Source organism: Salvia splendens, chromosome 17, assembly GCF_004379255.2.
Source record: "Salvia splendens isolate huo1 chromosome 17, SspV2, whole genome shotgun sequence".
Lineage (NCBI taxonomy): Eukaryota > Viridiplantae > Streptophyta > Magnoliopsida > Lamiales > Lamiaceae > Salvia > Salvia splendens.
In genome coordinates, this window is record NC_056048.1 from 8,917,866 (window position 1) to 8,939,409 (window position 21,544).

Sequence of the window (21,544 nt, forward strand, 5' to 3'; positions counted from 1 at the left end):
AAAGAATAAAATTTCCAATAATTGAAGGGTCGACCATAGCCACTTTAATTGGCTAGAACAATATGCATGATCTTTATTTAAATAAATTCCCCCACATTTAAAATATAAGAAGTTCTTCATTCCAAACACTCATAATCATTTATTCCACAAAATCCAAACTCAATCATATAACAACAAATTCACAATTTCATAACTGAAGTTTCCAATCGGCATAATTAAAATAAAAGTCACGAAAACTTTGGGGTGTTGCAAAAAGTATCATTATATCAACTTAAAGTATCATTCTATCCGGCAAAACTATCATTTTATCATTTTTATGTCATTTTATCAGCTTATATGTCATTTCTTCAGCTTATATATCATTTTATAAGGTTAGATTATCATTTTATTAGGTTAAAGTTTTACTTTATGACGAATGTATCATTTTATAAACAAAAGTATCATTTTATCAATTCAAAGTATCATTCTATCAGTCAGAAATATCATTTTATCGGCTTAGAGTATCATTTTGTCATTTTATCCAGCAAAACTATGATTTTGTCAACTCAGAGTATCATTCTATCGGCAAAAGTATCATTTTATCAACTCAGAGTATCATTTTATCAGTCAAAACTATAATTTTATGCAGTAAATCTAACATTTATAAACAAAAGTATCATTTTATCAACTCAAAGTATCATTCTATCATTCAGAATTATCATTTTATCGGCTGCAAGTATCATTTTGTCATTTTATAGGTTAGAAATATGATTTTATCTACTGCGAGTAAAATTTATCATTTTATAAACTCAGAGTATCATTCTATCCGGTAAAACTATCATTTTATATAGTAAACCTAACATTTATAAGCCAAAAATATCTATCATTTTATCGGCTGAAATTATCATTTTATCGGCTGAAAGTATCAGCTTATATCAAATGGCTTCAATCTGCCTTCTCATTGAATCTTCCACAATTTCTTGAATCATGATAACCCATCTCATGACATTTACCACACCGTCGTTTTGGCTTATTTGCTTTCTTTATTGCACTCTCCCTCTTTGATTCCCTGTCACTAGCCGATCCTTTGGTACGAACAACATCTGGAGGATGTACATCAATTACATTAGGTATTGCCATTCCATAAAAATTCTCAACCATCTTTTTCTTTTCAATGACTGAAGGTGCTGCACAATTTCCAAATATATGCTCTTCCAAATCATCAAGACCAGCACATAACAAAGACAGATGATCCATACTTCCCTCAGACTTGGACTAATCGATAAAAGTTGGAGAACAACTTTTTCTTAACTTCCTGCTTTTCATCCAAATCTGCAAGGTAAAAGATAACATTATTACAATAAATACTATCATTTCAATGACTGAAAAATAGAGTTTTTACAAATAAGGTTAAAATTGGAGCTCATGTTCAAATGGTAGTTGCTCCTCAAATGGTAGACCATGGGCTGCCTTTAGTAAAGAGCTCTTCAACCACCTTCGACCAAAATATTTCTCAGGAATGAGATTAGCAGACTTATTCTTCAACAAACAAAATATATGACAGCATAACAAACCAATTACAACTACAGTCGAATGTGTCTTGCTTACAATCATACTTAACATCCCATGTTCTACCATATTGGTCCTTGACCTTATGCATCTTGATGTTATCCTCAACAGTTATCGAAACAATCTCACATACCATACTTATTTCCTTTTGTACATGTTTGAAAATAGAATCAGTGTAGATTGTAGATGCATGCTTCTCAATAGGCAATTGGGTTGACAAATTAGGAATAGTTGAGTAATCCAAGTAGTTCAATCGTGAATTGGCATTCCTTTGATCTCCCACAACACAATTAAAGAAATTGATGAACTGTACAAGATTTGCACGAGGCTTTGTGTAGTTTTTACAAAAGCTATTCTCTGATTCAGACATCGATGTAGTCCTAAGAAGCGACCCCATGGGAAAATCTCGAAAATAAGCAGGAACCCAGAATTCTCTATCTTCAAACATCGATCCAAACCAGTGGACGTCTTCTAATCCATACCATTCCATAATATCATTCCATATTATATCAAACTCATCAGACTCTAACAAATCAGACCAAACACATGCATTAAACTCTTTTTTGAGAATGGGCTCGAACAGAGGCTGCTGCACTTTGGCCTTTTTTTCCACCTTTTTCTATCTTTTTCTATCATTTATCAACAAACACGTCAAAAATACCAAATGTATAACATATGCAATTTAAGAACATAATTTGCATGATTGACATTTAAAACAAATCAAATCTAGTCCTTAAAAATATGCAAAATCTGTGTTTGTCAACTCCCCCAAACTTAATTATTTGTTTGTCCTCAAATAAAACAAGAGAAAAACTACTAAAGAAATACGGATGCTAAGAACTAGACTTCATAGTTGCCTCAAAAATTGTAACAAGAAATGAAGAGTGTTGGAGATAACCGAGAAACACAATCGAATAAGATGAACACGGGTGATTGAAAGGAAAAGTCTTGTATTTCTTTCTTGAGAGAATGTGAATCGTGTTTGAGTTACAAAATGATTCTATTCAATCATTGACTTATATGAAAACCGAAAATCAACAGCTAAAACAACAAACTAACAAATCAAGCTAAAACAAACTATTCACTTTCAGTTTAAACCCAACGGCTAGTTGGATCAACGGCTGAGAATTAAGCTCTGCAATGGCGCGCGATCCAACGGCTCCTGAAGCTCGGGAGCTGTTAGCTTATTTCCACGTTTAATCTTCATCACTCAGCAATTGGTAGGCACGATTTACAAATCTCCACCTTGCATACCAATTGTTGATCCATTAATTTCTTTTACACATCCCAACCAACTTCATACATAACTCCAACTTCTCCCTCGGTAAAGTCTTTGTGAGCATGTCGACTGGGTTCTCTAAAGTATCCACCTTGAACACCTTCACCCTCCCTTTCTCTATCTCTTCTCGGATGAAGTGTAAACGCACATCTATGTGCTTGCTCCTCTCATGGAACACATGGTTCTTAGCTAAGCTGATGGCACTTTGATTATCACAACCTATAGCCACAGCCTCTTGAAAAACACCAAAGTCTGCAGCTATACCTTTCAACCAAAAGGATTCTTTAACACATGATTATCAAATTTGATATGCCATTGCCTACTAGCTTGCTTGAGACCATAGATACTCTTTTTTAGTAGACAAACCTTATTCTCTACCCCAACCTTAGCAAATCCCTCTGGTTGCTGCATATATATTGTCTCCACCAAATCCCCATGCAAAAAGGCTGTCTTTACATCAAGTTGTTCCAACTCCCAATCCAGCCTTGCAACCACAGCTAAGAGGGTTCTGATGGATGTGTGCTTTACTACCGGGGAGAAGACCTCACTGTAATCAACTCCATATTCTTGTGTAAAGCCTCTAGCCACAAGTCTAGCTTTGTACCTAACTTTCACATTATCAGCAGACTCCAACTTCTTTTTGAATATCCACTTGCAGCTCACAATTCTCCTACCATCCACCTTGTCCACCAATATCCATGTCCCATTTTTCAGCAAAGAATCAACCTCCTCAATCATGGCTTTCATCCATTCACTTCTCTCCTTACACTCCATGGCTTCCTTGTATGTGGCTGGCTCTCCAAACTCCACCTCCTCAGCCACACATAATGCAAAATAAAGCATCTCAGAATCAGCAAATCTGGCAGGTACTCTGATATTTGTTCTTTTAGTCCTATCCCGAGCCAGCTGATAGTGAGTCAAATCCTCAAGCTCTGTAACTGATTCTTCTTGTGGAGGATCATTTAAAACTCCATCAGCTCCACCTGAAACCAAATCCTCAGACTCCACCTCAAACTCCATAGATATATCAGAGTCTGCAGCAGCCTTCCTATTATTCTGTGGTTTCTTGAGAGGCATCATAGCTTCATTGAAAACAACATCACGGCTCACAATAATCTTCTGGTTCCCAGGTTCAATGCACCATAGTCTATATCCCTTTACTCCAGACTGAAATCCCAGAAGAACACACCTCAATGCTCTTGCATCTAGCTTGCTTTGTCTGGAGTGAGCATAGGCTTGACAGCCAAAAATCCTGATTCCAGAGTAGCTTCCATATCTGCCATACCATTTAAAATCAGGTGTTTCACTATTTATGGCAGAGAAAGGACACTTATTCATTAGTTTCACAGTAGTTGCTGCAGCCTCGGCCCAGAATTTTTTCTCCATCCCTGAGCTTATCAACATACATCTTACCCTCTCCAATATAGTTCGATTGGCTCTTTCTGCCACCCCATTTTGTTGGGGGTTCAAGGAAACAGTTCTGTGCCGTTTAATCCCTCTCTCAAGGCAAAAGCTATCAAACTCCTTTGACAAGAACTCGAGGCCATTATCTGTTCTCAGACAACCTAATGATCTGCCCTTCTCTCTTTCAACCATCACACACCAATCTTTAAATCTAGCAAATGCCTCAGACTTTTCTTTAAGAATGTATAGCCACATCTTTCTAGAATAGTCATCTATAATTGTCATATAATATCTTCCACCTCCCACTGAATTCACAGGAGAATGCCCCCACAAGTCACTATGAGCATAATCAAGAGGTGCTTGTGAGAGGTGTTTACCTGTTGGATAAGGAAGCTTCTTGGCTTTACCAAGAATACATTCTTCACACGGCTCAAACTTCTTGTTATCCTCACAACTGATCACACCCTTCTTGATCAATTCTTTGACACTTCCAACCGCTGGGTGCCCAAGTCTCATATGCCATGTTCTTACTGAGTCTAGAGTAGCAGTGTTAACTTGTGAGTCATCAGTCTTGACAGCAGCTCCACAAAGATAGTACAAATTGCCCTTTCTTTCTCCATTCATGATCACTGTGGCCCCCTTTTTGATCTTCATTACTCCATCAGAGGATTCAAAAGTGTATCCTCTCTTCTCAAGCATGCCTAATGATATGTGATTTCTTTTCACAGTAGGTATCAATCTAACATCACTCAAGATTTTTTCAGAGCCATCATCCAGCCTGAGTTTTATATCTCCAATTGCTTCAACATGGCACACCTGATTATTGCCCAATATAACTGTACCTGTAGACTTTCTCAGATTAATGAAAAATTCCTCACATGGACATATGTGGAGGCTGCATCCGGAGTCAAGAATCCATGAACTCCCATCCTCATACGCCATAACATTCAATACTTCAGGAGATTCCTCAGTGTCTTCCACAAAATCAGTGGTATTTCTCCCTTGTCCAGATTCAGAGGCTTGTTTCTTCTTCCAAGCGAAGCAGTCTTTCTTCAAGTGACCTGGATTTTTACACCAAAAACAAGAGCGCGTCTCCCTTTGATCACTCGATGATGCTTTGCTATTTCCACCGATCTTCTTGAAAATTTTCTGGAGTTTGAGCTTTCTGATGTTGAGACTCTCTGGTACAGATTCAACTACTTTGCAGCCCTTCTTGTGTAATTCCTTGGCTCTCAAAGCATTCTGAACCTCCTGTAGAGTAACCGTCCCTTCTCTCCCAAAAAGTATGGCGTCTCTCAACTGATCAAACGACTTTGGTAAGGCATTCAACAGCAATATAGCTTTGTCTTCATCACCAATGGAGACATCAATGTTCTCCAAATCATCCACTGCCTTATCAAAGTCTTCCAATTGCTCCAATATACCCTTGTCTTCCAAGAAACGATATGAATATAGCCTCTGTTTCATAAAGAGTCGATTTGCCAAAGACTTAGTCATATACAAGTCTTCTAGTTTCTCAAGAATCCCAGCAGCCGTTGTCTCTTTCGCCACTTCCCGTAGCACCTTGTCTCCCAAGCACAACACAATAGTGCTATGAGCCTTAGCAAAGATCTCTGCCCGCTTTGCTTTGGCCTTTTCATCGAGCGCTGGAACCTCCTCCGTCTTGCTCGCTGGAGCCAGAGCCTCCGACAACCCCTGCTGGATAAGCATCGCCTTGATCTTCATCCTCCAAAGGCTGAAGTCATTCTTCCCGGTAAACTTCTCTGCTTCAAATCTTGAAGCCATCACCACGTCGCCGAACACTGAATTCGATCGATACTCTCGCCGGATCTTCCCACAGACGGCGCCACTTGTTGGAGATAACCGAGAAACACAATCGAATAAGATGAACACGGGTGATTGAAAGGAAAACTCTTGTATTTCTTTCTTGAGAGAATGTGAATCGTGTTTGAGTTACAAAATGATTCTATTCAATCATTGACTTATATGAAAACCGAAAATCAACAGCTAAAACAACAAACTAACAAATCAAGCTAAAACAAACTATTCACTTTCAGTTTAAACCCAACGGCTAGTTGGATCAACGGCTGAGAATTAAGCTCTGCAATGGCGCGCGATCCAACGGCTCCTGAAGCTCGGGAGCTGTTAGCTTATTTCCACGTTTAATCTTCATCACTCAGCAATTGGTAGGCACGATTTACAAAGAGTTTGACAAGAATACAAATCAAATCAAGCAAAGCTTATTAGTGCATTTTCATTACTAGCTCGTTGATCACCTTGAAGTACATGCGCTCACAAGTGTTTAGAATGTGTTTATCACTCACTCTCAAAGTGCATAAGGTAAAGAATATATGCTCTCAGATCATGCAACATGCAAAGTTTACCATATGCTTGCTCGATGTCTAATCTCTCATCTACTTTATGTGATTAAAATCAAAAATCCGAAAGGTCTTTATTTTCGGTTATAATGTAGGCTCTTAGGTAAGGTGAGGAAATATGGCTAAAAAGTGACTAATCCCAAACATAGCAAAAGTGATCAATTTCTACTACATCAAACATAGCACTGCACCAACAATGATATATATTTAGTTTGATTCTTAAAAAAATTATTGAAAATGATTTTAATTTTCATAAAAATCAAAACTTTATTTGTTATTTTATTCATTTATTTGAAGTCATAGAGAAAACGAGTAAATCGAACTTTGATTTTTATGAATTTTGTGAAATTAAAATTTCAATAAGATTTTGTTTATATATTAAAATTAAACTAAATATATAAAACAAAACAAACTGTTCAATATTGGACTCCTTTCAAGTGGGTTGCTAATAATATTGCTTTGGCTAGTATTTTGTTGAGCCCATTCATTTGTGTTATGGCCCAACTCCGGTTTTGGCCGGTGATTTCCTTCAAGCTCCTGTTTCGACCGATGATTCTCAGCATTAGAGAGATCTATCGGTGTAGTTTGAGAGTTAGGTCACTACTTCGGTTTCCTTCTCAAACCTAGGGTTCGGTCTTCTTCTGTGACCAACCCAGTTGTGCTTGAAGGTGTTGTGCGAGGGTTTCTTGTGTGCAAGACTGTGTTCTAAGAGGTGCTTGTGGATCCGTGTGTTGAGATGGCCGTGGTGTGCGAGAATCAGTGAGATCTAGGGTTTCACAGATCTCTGATTGTGTGGTTTGTTCAACGATGTTCATCTTTGTGACTTGCAGTGAGGATTGAGGTCTGAGGCCTAGTGCAGTCACTGCTGTGACCTGAGCCATATATGACCCGATTCTCTGATTTAGTCTGTTCTACATGTTTAGATCCTTCGGGATCAGTTTCTTGTGTGACTAATACTTCTACTAAGTGTGCAGGTGACTCGGTGAAGCTGAAGTCTCAAGTCCAGAGATGTTCTTGAGATAGCTTAGGGTTCTTACCGTGTAATACTTAATCAGCTTGTAATGATCTTGATATCACAGTTGTACTTGGCTTGTACCTCTGAGATTAACTATCTCAAATTGCGATAAATAAAAGAGGTCCCAGTAATTAGTGAATCCATAGTGGCCTGATCCCTACACAAACAATATTAAACATACGTCGAACGAGGATTGTAGTCAAATAAAGAACTCACGATATATAGCACATCGTTTCTCTATGTTCCAATATCAAATAATTTTCGGAAGAGCGAACTATATGTTTTGGTTACTAGGAGTAATAGTTTTTTTTACCTTTTTTCGGAGCCAAAATTGATCAGTACTCACTCATTTATCTTTTTCCTTTTTTAAAATTGAATAAGTGGAAAAGATAATCCATCTCTTTTTACATTTTTGGACAGATGTCAAAAACCTTTTAACTTCAACCTAATTTGACTTCAGATTTTGGGCATAAATAAGTAAAAAATTGAATTTGAAATCAAAATATAATGCATTTATATTTTACAATTACAGTAATTTAACTTCAGATTTTGAATATAAGTAGGTAAACATTTCAAAGCAGAAATTTAAATATACATGAGCATATTGCTAATGGCGGTGGTATAGATTATTAAAATATTGAGTGGAAAAAAAAGAAAGGAAGAAGATAAACCGCCCTTTGAGTATAAGCAAAGCAATACCTACTTTTATACCATAGTCTTATGGTATAACAGACAAAATTGTTAAATTCTTGCAATTTAAGTGCCTAAGTTGCCACATCCCTTTTTAGTCAATCTAATGCTAATGGATGCATCGTCACATTTTATTATTTAGCTAGCGTTGGTTGTATATATATATGGATGCGTTATAATGCTAACTTTTCTTAAATTGCTAACTTGCTAACTCATCAACGTAGTGTATTAAAAATGTCAATACGATCACATTAAAATGTCAACACATATTTGTATAAGATAAGATATTAAATACAAATTGATTCTCCACTTGAATAGCTTAAGGTTTAAAAATAGAAGACCATTACCCTAATTCCCTAAAGAAATATGTATGGAATGGTGAGTAAATTCGGATTATGTCAAATAATATAATTCAGTTGTCTATTGAATAATATTGATTCATGTTGTTTTATATCATGCTTAAATAAATCTTTAAAATACTTTATGGTGCAAAAGTTTTAATTGATACTTTACTTATATTTGGTTATACTTTATTTCTTAGGTAAACCATTTTTTTATATTCATTTATTCTAAAGTACTTAGTTTTGTTTGGCGCTAAATATATATTGTCCTTGTCTCTAAAGTCCGTATTTTGCGTTATTTTTTGTACTTACTACTGAAAACGGATTACTTCATCCATGCTAATGCTACACATAAATTTTTGGCATGGGATGGATGTACATATGGTTAATAATAGTCAAAATTTGGACAACAAACCTTTAGAAATAATTGATCATGCTAGTTGCTACCATCAACGCATTAAGTGGTGAATAGTGATGCAACGGTTTACAAAGTGATGTTTGATCATTGTATAAATAATTTAAAGTCAAGTTCACCAAGAATACAAAACAACAAATTTGTTAATTGTTTTTAAAGTCAAACTCATCAAGAATGAAAAAGGACAAATTCGTTAATGTATAGATAAAAAATAAAAACAACATGTCATCCATGCATATCCCATATTTCTATGATTTTACATTGAGTCATATTTTTCGGTTATAATATATCAATTACTTTTATTCTCTATCTCTAATACTATTCAACTATTATTATATTAAAATCGGTATCGTCTACAATTAAAACTATTTATATGAACGAATGTAGTTATTTTACAGAAAATACAAGTATAACCATAATAAGTGATATATAATTGGAAATAATAAGTGATATATAATCGGAAATAATAAATGATACTACCATATTATAAGTGTGAAGGAAACAAACTAGGTGATTAGCTAGATTTCACTGAGTCTGGATTCCAGCTAATACTAAAATAAATGTCTCAGCCGTATTTATGGAGCTAATAGCTTGGATTATTCAACTAATTATACCACCCATCATTTTGGTCCAAATATAGCTTCTATCCCTGCACACAACTTCTTACAGTATACTACTATAAGAATAGTTTCATTTGCTGGGTAGTGTAGTGACCATTGACCATCAACAATATTTTTCTCGAATAAAATAATTGTTGCTTATTGAAGTTATAAGGCTATTTTTCAATTCATACACAAACTTTACTCATGTTCGAATAAAATTTTTTAAGAGGCGAGAATACATTCAGACTTAATACTTGTCAACTTGCTAAATCAAAGTTTTACTTACTAAAATTTACTAGGAACAAAAGTAAAGGAAAAAAAAAAGACCACGGCTCTACCGTATTTCATTGGAAAAAGTAAATGTGTAAGTAGATGAATTAGCGGATCCAGACAATGAAAAAGTCGATTGTAGAACATTTGAAAAAAGAAAAATCCATGAAAAGAAAAGAATTGGGTAAAAAGAAACGCCAAAAGTCTTTATCAAATGTTTGTTTTGCGAATTGTCCTTCAATTATAAGCCTCTATGCTATATATGTTGCAGTAACTGTTGCCTCACACATTCTCATATTCATTCCCACACACCTTCCTCTCTGCACCATAAAACATCAGAAATAAATTTTATCTCACTACAAACTAGAAAATATTTCTCTTCCACAACTAGAGAGAGAGAGAGAGTGAGAAAAAAAATGGGGAGGAAGATACAATGTAGTTGGAAGTTGAGTTGGATGGCTCTTCTTCTTCTTCTTCAAATATTCTTGCTTACACAATGTTCTGCATCAAGATGGCAGTTAAGTCTCCAATTAATCATCTTTTATTTATTTATTTTCCTTCAAATTGTTATTTTATGTGCATGGTTATCATTCATGTATGAGGTAAAGAGAGTCTGTTTTATGTTTAATTTGACTTTTTAATCTCTTCTCAGTTCTTCACTCTTTTCTCAATTCCCTTTTGCCTTTTTATTGAATCTGTTTTCACATATTTTGGATGCATGCCTCGAAAAAGTTAATTTGTAAACTTATTAATATGTCTAGTGGACATATATTAGTAGTAAAATGTAAATAGGATTATATTTATATGTTACTCCTTATAAATACAAACAATAGAATTAAACCCAACAAACCGAATTTGGTTTCCAATGATGAATAATAGTTTTGGAGGAAATGAATTCCTCTGTTTTGCCATAAAAGCTATTTTTGATCACCCATTCTCTCTCTAGATATGTACTATGGTATTATACTCCCTCCGTCTGCGAATAGGAGTTTCATTTTTCCATTTTAGTCCGTCCGCGAATAGGAGTCCCGGTTCACTTTTACCATAAATGGTAATAGGGTCTCACCTTCCACTAACTCATTTCACTCACATTTCATTTAAAACTAATATATACAAGTGGGACCCCTATTCCACTAACTTTTTTTCACTCACTTTTTTTAACACTTCTTAAAACCCGTGCCGCCAAGAAATGAGACTCCTAATAGCGGACGGAGGAAGTATCACATGCATAGTAGCATGATTATGTGGCAGGGAAAGTTAGTTTGGTGCACTCCCGTGATCACCTCCCATTCCCAACAAAAAAGTTGATTCCATCACACACACACCATTCACTTTCTTTTGCATCAGAGCATAAATAACCCCGTCCCAAGTTCCGACCCCAAGTCCCCTCCACGTCATCATTCCTCTACAGCTGCGGCCCGGCCTGAGAAGCCTCTAACCCTGCAGGCCGCAACTCGGGTCGCAACTAATAAATGACACTATTCACAACTCCAACCTATTTTAAACATTAAAAAAACGCCGGAAATTTATAACACGGAAAATTTAATCTCGCCGAATACTGCAAAATTACAACATATAAATTTTAAAACTGAAAATAAAATACATAAAAACATAACGTCAATGCTGGAAAACGTTGGTGCGAGTCCATTTTTCTTCGATTAGATCGGCTTGGAGGCGAGTGTGTTGTTCCTCTTGGCGCATCGCAGCTGAACGGACCATGACATTGCGGATGTCGAGAGGAAGGCCCTGCACGGGCGGCTCGGTGACAACGTAGTCACTCCCGGTGCTGGCGAGCGGATCCTCGCTCCACGATATGACGTTATCTTGCTCGTCCTCAACGATCATGTTATGCATTATGATACATGCATACATGATGTCGGCGATGTGTGACCGCTGCCAACCACGGGCCGCTACCTTCACGATAGCCCACCGCGCTTGGAGGACTCCGAATGCACGCTCGACATCTTTCCGAGCCGCCTCTTGCCTTCGGGCAAACATTGCCCTCCGATCGGTTGTCGGAGCTGTGATAGTCTTCACGAACACGGGCCATCGAGGGTAGATCCCGTCTGCCAGATAGTACCCCATACTATACCGACGTTGGTTGGTCGTGAACTCTATGTTCGGTGCTCACCCGGCACACAAGTCGTTGAACAATGGAGACTCGTTCAACACATTGAGGTCGTTGTTGGACCCCGCGACACCAAAGTAGGCATGCCAGATCCACAATCGTTGGTCGGCAACGGCCTCCAAGACAATCGTCGGATGTGTGCCCTTGTGCCCGCTAGTGTATTGTCCTCTCCAAGCCGTTGGACAATTCTTCCACTGCCAGTGCATACAGTCGATGCTTCCAAGCATCCCCGGGAAGCCGTGGACCCGCTCGTGCATGTCGACCAACTTCCTAACGTCGTCGGTCGTTGGCTTTCTCAAGTACGTATCCTTGAATTCTTCGATGACTGCCCGACAGAATCTCGCGAGACACTCCCGTCCAGTAGGCTCGCTTACATGGAGATACTCATCGAACATATCTGATGTAGTTCCGTAAGCGAGTTGACGAATGGCAGACGTGCATTTCTGCAACGTCGATATACTTTGCCGGCCCACAGCATCGGTAGTTTGGCCGAAATACATGTCACGAGATACAACTGCGTTGACAATGCGTAGGAACAAAGGCCTCCACATCCGGAACCGGTGACGGAACATCTGATCACTCCATCGCGGATCTCTTGAGAAATAATCCGTGAAAAGCCGAAACGCAGCTGCTTCACGGTCTCGGTGAATATACATCCGGGAACGTGGTACCCGGGTTTGTTCTTCGTTCCAAGCTTGGAAGCGTTCAACTTCGTTGTTCATTTCTTCTTAGATTGCCGGCAGCGCCTCGCCTAACACCCGGGTCAATTGATCTTCGAATATTCTTTGACGAGGAGACATTTTTTGGAATTATAAGAAGAGATTTAAAATTGAACGTAAAGTTGAATGTGTATGAAAATGGAGTAGTATTTATAAAAAAATTTCGAATTAAAAAAAAATCGGTTACTGCCCGGCCCGATAAGCGTGTAACGCTGGGCCGGGACTCGCGGATGCGGCCCGGCTCCCGAATAACGCCGTCCCAGGCCGGGCAACGGGACGGGCACCAGGCCGCGATAGCGGCACGGGGACCGGCCCAGGCCGTGCCGCCTCCTCCTCCAACGCGCGGGACGGACCGGGACTCGCGAGATGCGGCCCAGCCCCAATCGTTATCCATGCTCTCACATCCCTTCTATCTAGTATGAATTTTTTTTGACACCACTATATGATTTATTTATTTAATTATTATTGCTCATCTTTAGAACTAGGAATGTTTCTTTTCTTCATTCCTACGCACTTTGTGATAATTTATCAGCATCACATAAGAAATTTTCTCTACACCTTATATTATATGCAAATTGATCTTCATAATTTTGAGAAAATTTTTAATTTTTATTCAAGTGCAGAAAGGTTAAAAAAAATGAGACCGATGGCGATACATATTACCCTCCAGTAAAGATGCATGATTTCGACGACCACGTAAGCATTATGTTTCTTGAATTCTTTACAATTCTATACATGTTCTACATTTTCATAAAAAATAAATTAAATTTATAATATGCAGGTAGTGTTGGACAATGGCATCCTCAATGTGACTCTGTCAACCCCAGAGGGCATGATCACTGGAATAACCTACAATGGAATTCAGAATCTACTCAAACAAGAGTACAATGAAAACAACAGAGGGTACATACACACCATTTTCTACTTTGTGCAATGTTAAGGTTTGATATCTATAGAAAATTATTTTTAGTTTAATGATCATGTAATGAATATTCAGATGCCATGCCTTATAACAAAATGAAATTAAATTTATAGGTATTGGGATCTTGTTTGGAGCTCACCTGACCACCCTAAAGAAATTTTTGACAGGTTAGTAATGCTCCATCCTTTTCTCATTCCAATTGTTAAAGCAAATGAAATTAATCTATATTTGTTTTCATTGAAATGGTGCAGGCTTGATGGGACTAATCTCTTTGTTGTACACGAAGACGAAGAACAAGTGGAGCTCTCGTTCGTTCGGACTTGGGATTCTTCGCAGACAGGGGTTCCTCCCCTCAACATTGACAAAAGGTATATTCGACTCGTCTAACATGATCTTCACTTGTCGGACAGTCTAAAGCGAGTTTTATGTCCTAATGGGAAGGTTCATAATGCTGCGCGGTTGCCCTGGATTCTACTCGTATGCAATATTCGAGCACCTCCAAGACTGGCCGGATCTTCACTTGTCTCAGGGGAGGATAGTGTTTAAGCTACAAGAAAATATGTAAAGCTTTGTCATCTCTCTTTGTACTAATTTTAGCTATGGTTTGGTGATTGAAGCATTGTGTTTTGTTCTCTAGCTTTCAATACATGGCAATATCGGACGACAGACAGAGGATTATGCCAACGAGCGAAAACCGGAACAGAAGCCAGGTTCTAGACTACCCGGAAGCTGTTCTATTATCGAATCCAAGCAACGCTTTCCTCACAGGAGAGGTACTAATTTTTGTTGAGTGACTTGATCTCCTAACCTACTTGTTGAAAATAATGTGAGGTTACTAGTTTGAAGTTGTAATTTTTTATACACGTGGCGTGTACAGGTGGACGACAAGTACCAATACTCAAGCGACAACAAGGACAGTCTGGTCCACGGCTGGATAGCCCCGGACCTTACTACAGGGTTCTGGATCATCACCCCGAGCAACGAGTTCAAGACGGCCGGGCACATGAAGCAGGACCTCACCTCGCACGCCGGCCCAATCGCCCTGTCTGTAAGTGGGCCAGTTAAAAACAAAACTTAATATACTAAGTATTTTGCAAACAATGCTTGAAAAAATGCATGATATGTGCAGATGTTCTTCAGCGCTCACTATGCCGGCCTGCCGCTGGAGCTGGAGTTCCGGGGTGGCGAGCCGTGGAAGAAGGTTTTCGGACCCGTGTTCGTCTACTTGAACTCGGTCCAACCCGGCCAAGATCCGCTCGCATTGTGGCCTGATGCCAAGCAACAGGTAACTGCAACACAGTGTTCTTTTTCAAGACTTTACAGAGCTTTAGCATGTAATTTCTTACATAGATACTCTGTTAGATGCTCGTAGAAACGCAACATTGGCCGTACGATTTCCTGGCGTCGGACGACTTCCCTCGTGCCAAGCAGAGAGGCAGAGTAAGCGGCCGGTTACTTGTCCGCGACAGGTAGTAAATAAAAAATTATTTCTTGAATCACAAACTTAAAATTAGGAAAGTTTAGTTCGTTTTTTTTCTGCGTCCATCCCTGATTATGCCTGGTTTGCTTCAGTTTTATCAACAAACGCCTTATGACCGCTAGCAATGTGTACATTGGACTTGCTTCCCCCGGGGATCCAGGATCATGGCAGAGAGAAAGCAAGGTTAATATCTTCAAATCTTCCACAATCCAACTTGTTTACAAGATTTCACTAAACCTAACATGGTTTCTTTTGGTTGGATGTATACAGGGCTATCAGTTCTGGAGCCAATGTGATGCTTTAGGATACTTCAAAATCAATAACATCAGAGCTGGGAACTATAGCCTCTATGCTTGGGTTCCCGGGATCATTGGAGACTACAAATACAATGTTCCGATCAACATCGAACCAGGTTAGGACAGTCTCTTCACTACAGCATAAGCTCAGTGTCTTTTCCTTAACAAAAAACAAGATTGTTTTTTCATTGAAGGAAGCAAGATTAGGCTGAAAAATCTTGTGTATGATCCTCCGAGGGACGGGCCTACAGTGTGGGAAATCGGGGTCCCTGACCGTTCAGCTGCTGAGTTCTACGTGCCTGATCCAAACCCGTCTCTCATGAACCAGCTCTACAATGTCCACCCCGACAGGTTAGTAAACACCGTGGTTTTTTTCACATGATCACGAGCAATGCAGCGATAAACTTTGCTTGAAATTCCACAGATTCAGGCAGTATGGCTTGTGGGATCGTTACACCGATCTGTATCCGGATGAGGATTTGGTACATTCAGTCGAAACAAGCGTTTATCAGACTGATTGGTACTTTGCTCATGTGAATAGGTAGGTATTTTTTACATAAACCTAATTAGTAGTATATCTTTAAACTTTGATACAAGTGAAATATTTTCTTGCAGAAACATAGGGAACAAAACCTATGTCCCAACAACATGGAGGGTTCTATTCAACCTCACAGACGTCGACACTTCAGCAAACTACACCCTGCGGATTGCACTGGCCTCGGCCAGCGATGCTGAGCTGCAGGTGATCATTCTTGGACTTGATATAAGGTTTACCTAGTGTTTGTGTTTTGATGTTTTGAGTTTGGTGTTTGTAGGTGAGGATCAACGCGGAGGTAGGAGAGGCTCCATGTTTTACGACGGGGCTAATTGGGAAGGACAATTCGATTGCTAGACATGGAATCCATGGACTGTATTGGCTTTATAGTGCGAGTGTAAGAGGTTGTGTTCTTGTTTGTGGGCAACATGCAATGTTGTTGACTCAATTGAGAGGATCTAGCCCTTGGAGAGGGATCATGTATGATTATATTCGTCTAGAGGGTCCATCTTCGAATATTCAGACATGAAAAATATACAGTAAGGTAGAATGAAAGACAGAATTATCGGTTGTAAAAATATGTTCTCGTCTCATCTATAGTTAACCCAAAATCATTGAATGACTAAACATCAGCTAATTAAGCTCATTTAGAATATTTTTGAATGAAGACTTAATAAGAAAATTTGAATTCTTAGTAGTAATATATATCTGTATCAGACTATATGTGCCCAGGAGCATAACATTTTACTCCATATTGGAGGCCCACAAGAAGACGTGTTATCATTTGAATTCTTTATTAGTACTTAGGCACACTCCAAACTTTCATAGGCCCACACCTTATTTTTATTACAGTACGAGATAAATTTGTAAATTTCAAATATAGCTCATTCCATAGTACTCCCTTTGTCCGCAAATTGGAGTCATGTTGTTCCATCGGTCCGTTCGCGAATAGGAGTCTCAGTTCATTTCTATAAATGGTAATAGGTCTCACATTCTACTAACTCATTACACTCACATTTTATTTAAAAGTAATATACACAAGCGGGGTCAATATACGAGTAACTTTTTTCCACCCACTTTTCTTAACATTACTTAAAACCCATGCCATATAGAAATGAGACTCATATTCGTGGACGGAGGAAGTAGTACTTAATAATATACCAATAGATTATACTCCCTTTGTCCGCGAATAGGAGTCTCGTTTTTTCATTTTAGTTCGTCCGCGAATAGGAGTTCCGGTTCACTTTTACCATAAGTGGTAATATGGTCTCATCTTCCACTAACTCATTTTACTCACATTTCATTTAAAACTAATATATACAAGTGGGACACAAATTCCACTAACTTTTTTTCCAACCACTTTTCTTAACATTTCTTAAAACTCGTGCCACGCATAAATGAGACTCCTAATGACGGGCGGGCGGAGGGAGTAGTACAATTGACAGTGCTAAGCTATGGTTTTGATTTTCACATTAAACAATGCATCTTTGTACTTGTACATACACAATGTAAATGCATCCTTATGATAATGCATTTGTTTACGATAATAGGGAGTAGTAAATTATACAAATATCAACGATTCAGATTAGATCGTCGATGGTGAACCATACTGATACTAGTATGAACGGTGCAGTAACTCTCGTACAGTTGGCTACAGTTGCATATGAGCTGCAGGCTATTATATTTTTAGAGAAGCAAAATTCATTTTATGTGTTTAGACCTTCAGGCATTACACTTTTATAATCCTCAAAATTTACATTTCATAAGACCATTCATCATATTAAATTCCAATTTATGAATAGTTTTCTTCTTAATTATCCTATGCACCAAAATTAATCACTAGCAACACTTCTTTATCATCATCTTAGATGCTTACTAATTTGTTTTTATATGGCAATGATTGGGTGATTTTGTGTTTTAATTTTTGAAATACGTATGTATTTTGGAAAAAGTTAAAAGAGAAAAATGAAGTTGGTAAATAGGGAAGCGAAACAGTTTGAAAATGGAGATATGGAAAGGGAAGTTACATAAGAAGGAAGAGACAAAAGTTGGGTGTGTGAAGAGGCTGTCTCCCCAAACCAACCTATTCCATTCTGCTTCTGCAATTTCTTCCAAATCTACAATGCTACTTATTACTCCCTCCGTCCCCTAATAGGAGTCGCTCTTTGACCGGACACGAGTTTTAAGAAATGTAGAGAAAAGTTGGTTGAAAAAGTTAGTGGAATGTGGGACCCATATTTTTATATTGATTTTATAATAAAATGTGAGTGGAGTGAGTTAGTGGAATGTGGGACCTACTACCATTTATGGTAAAAATGAAGAGTGACTCTTAATGGGGGACAACCCAAAATGGAAATTAGCGACTCTTATTCGGGGACAGAGGGAGTATTTGACTTGGATTCTCTCTCTCTCTAACATCTCCCATCACATCAACACTGCACACTGACACACTTCCTCATCACTTCTAACCAACTTTAATTCCTTTCTTCTAGCATAACTCTGAATAACAGTACTACCTTGGAAGCTCTGCTCGAATTTAATTCCCTTTGCATTTCAATTTAGATCAATTACATGATGATGAGGAAATTATGGGCTTCGTCAAGATTCCCTTTTTCAATTTGTGGTGCTAGCTTTTCATAGATATAGTCATAGACTAGTGACTACCATCAGTAATTACTGTATATTTCAAAACGCTCATAAAAAAAGAAACAAGAATATATGTATTTCAAGTATAGACCAACTGCATTTGTAGTGAAAATTAGAATTGAAAAATAGCTTTTTTTTGCACATTTTATGATTCGAACCCATGTTTGCACTAATCTAATAAGGGCTGAAATTGATATCACGTTCTTGTGATAAAACATAGTATTACTCTATATGAGTCCATAGAAATCAATCATGTAGAGTATCGTTGTAATGCAACAAACACTAGATTTATTATTGTGAGGCAATTTGAATAAACTTTTGTCAAGTTTTCCCTTTTAGGGAATAGAAATTCTTGTCCAGATTCTCATGGTGGTAGCATTGCGGCTCTTGTTTCTTGTTTTTCCTTCATTAATTCGTTTTACTGTTTATCTTTCAAGTGGTACATGATTTCCTCCATTCTGTCCCTTGCATGCAAACTCCAAATCACCTCTGCAAACCAGACTATTATACCATAATGTACTTATTTTTTTAATTTTCCTCCAAATCATGTTTATAAAGGAGTATGGGATATTTTTTATTTCTGTAGTATTTATATATTGTACTCCTTTCGTCCCCTAAAAATAAAAATATTTGAAACGGCAAAAGTTTTAATGCAAAATTAGTAAAGTAAGAGAGATAGAAAGAAAAATGTGTTAGTGTAAAATGGATCCCACTTCATTAGAGAGAAAGAAATTTTCTATAAAGTAAAATTTCTATTTTTAAGGAATGGATAAAAAAGGAAAAAAATTCTATTTTTAAGGGATGAAGGGATAATACGTGGTACATTTTCCACTAATGAATGTTTACATTTTAACTGTTTATGACATCAACTAGTTAAGTGCATTATTCCTAAATTAGTAAAGTGAAAGCATGAATTGCAACTGTAAACAAGAAACTCAGTAGACACGTGTAATTATAAAATATATCAAAACATTGTAAAATGAAATTAAGAGAATTAATATAATGATTTTATCTTAAACATTAAAATCTATCAAATTAATTTTCATATATTTATATATAGGTGCACCTAGTTGTAGATGTAAATGTAAACACCCATAGAAATCACAAATATGGTTTTCCACTTGATGAAGATCACAAGAGGCCCTCAACACCCTCTCATTTCCCATCAACCCCATGCATGAATCCAATTAATTCCCATCATCACCTTTCCCTCACTCTCCAAACTTCCAAACTCCACAACTCCACAACCACTTTCTTCTTCTTCCTCTTCTTTTTTCCTCTCTCTATCCTAATAACTCAATGTCCTCCGGCGGCGCGAAACCATCCGGCAAAGACGAAAGACGAAAACCGGCGCAAGATCCGGCGGTGAAATGCCCCCGCTGCGACTCCCCCAACACCAAATTCTGCTACTACAACAACTACAGCCTCTCCCAGCCCCGCCACTTCTGCAAGACCTGCCGCCGCTACTGGACCAAAGGCGGCGCCCTCCGCAACGTCCCCATCGGCGGCGGCTGCCGCAAGAACAAGAAGCTCAAGCCCTCCCCCCGCCTCCCCAACGACGCCGCCCCCCTCAAATTCTCCTCCGCCATGGATAATTTCCACCTCCACAACCACCAATTCGCTTCCAATTTCGCCGATTTGTCGCCACAGCCTCCGTGCTTCGGCCTCGACCCCTCTCAATTAGGGTTTGCCCCTTCGGTCAAGCAAGGGGAGAATTTAGGGTTTCAGGAAATGGCTCGCCACAGCAGTCTCGCGACCTCGATTGAATCGCTGAGCTCGATCAACCAGGATTTGCACTGGAAATTGCAGCAGCAGAGACTAGCGGCGCTCTTCGCCGGCGACGGCGGGATTCAGAATCAGAAGGAAGCTTCTGGAAGCATCCAGAAGCCGCAGACGATCCAGTTTCAGAGCCTGGAAAATCACAAGACGGATGGAAGCTTCTCGAACACGGAGTGGTTCCTCAATAGTAACAATGCCGGAAATTGGAGCGGCGGGATTCAAGCGTGGGCGGAATTGAGTCACTACACTTCTTCGCTGCCGTGAAAAGGTGTAGGGTTAATAAAAATGTTGCTAAATTAGTTTAATCAATGTGTGTGTGTACCAATTGTAGCATTTTGTTGTTGTTGTTGTGTGTTTTTTTTTTCTTTTATATGTATGTGTGTGTGTGTCAATTACAGTTCCATCAAGAACACATGATTAATTACTTGAAGCTATACAAGTAAATACTCCATCACAAGTACTACTTTCAATTTGAGAAGGTTGAAATATACAAGGTCATCGATATATGTAACCTTTTTGTATGGCTTATTGTGTGTGAATACTGTTGGGGATTGGAGATGGGGTTGATTGGTTAGAGTCAGACGGTCTGTATGTAAGAAAGAGGAAAGTAGGGAGACTTGGGATCAACTACTGACAATGCATAATAGCACAACACAGAGGCTAAGACCATGCATTTTTAGATGGGTTTAATTAATGGATATTAGTTACTAAATCATGAACTTTGGTCCAATTGTGGTATTTTTCACTAACTTCAAAAATAGTATAAAATATTAGTACAAATTTTATATTCCATATTTTATTTCTCAACCCGACCTGAATAAGATATTTTCAAAACTATGTCTACATGGGTCACCGTGAAACATTTGTGATACTACATCTGTCCTTGAAAAATAGAAACTTTTAAAACGACTCGGGTTTTAATGTACAATTGTTAGTAAAAGAGAATGAAAAAAAAACAGTGGAAATTGTTTTAGTGGATTGTGGGGTCCACTTCATAAATTAGAAAATTTAGAAAACTTCTATTTTTAAGGGATAGACTAAAATGGAAATAGTTTCTATTTTTAGGGACAAAGTATTAATTATAGACCACTTTTAAT

General features: G+C 38.1%; 2 protein-coding genes across 2 annotated transcripts; both read left to right on the forward strand.

Moving 5' to 3' along the window:
- Window positions 1–10,244: 10,244 nt before the first annotated feature.
- Window positions 10,245–16,602, forward strand: LOC121773228 (probable rhamnogalacturonate lyase B). The gene is made up of 16 exons (XM_042170043.1): window positions 10,245–10,459; window positions 13,413–13,485; window positions 13,571–13,692; window positions 13,825–13,878; window positions 13,963–14,079; window positions 14,153–14,272; window positions 14,349–14,484; window positions 14,589–14,759; window positions 14,841–14,996; window positions 15,074–15,180; window positions 15,284–15,374; window positions 15,462–15,603; window positions 15,682–15,838; window positions 15,912–16,028; window positions 16,103–16,229; window positions 16,303–16,602. The coding sequence occupies exons 1-16, from the start codon at window positions 10,359–10,361 to the stop codon at window positions 16,549–16,551; spliced, it is 2,040 nt and encodes a 679-aa protein (XP_042025977.1). The 5' UTR covers window positions 10,245–10,358; the 3' UTR covers window positions 16,552–16,602.
- Window positions 16,603–19,772: 3,170 nt separating this feature from the next.
- On the forward strand, window positions 19,773–20,886 carry LOC121774017 (dof zinc finger protein DOF5.7-like). Its single transcript, XM_042170933.1, has one exon. It carries the CDS (start codon window positions 19,968–19,970, stop codon window positions 20,709–20,711), a length of 744 nt encoding a protein of 247 aa, XP_042026867.1. The 5' UTR covers window positions 19,773–19,967; the 3' UTR covers window positions 20,712–20,886.
- The last annotated feature ends 658 nt before the right edge of the window (window positions 20,887–21,544 follow it).

Bases quoted from the DNA above. Each gene is read 5' to 3' on its own strand.
- LOC121773228 (XM_042170043.1), top strand. From the start codon at position 10,359: ATGGGGAGGAAGATACAATGTAGTTGGAAGTTGAGTTGGATGGCTCTT. The intron at 13,693-13,824 runs GTACATACACAC...TTAAATTTATAG, and splicing joins TACAATGAAAACAACAGAGG to GTATTGGGATCTTGTTTGGA. The intron at 14,760-14,840 runs GTAAGTGGGCCA...TGATATGTGCAG, and splicing joins CCGGCCCAATCGCCCTGTCT to ATGTTCTTCAGCGCTCACTA.
- LOC121774017 (XM_042170933.1), top strand. From the start codon at position 19,968: ATGTCCTCCGGCGGCGCGAAACCATCCGGCAAAGACGAAAGACGAAAA.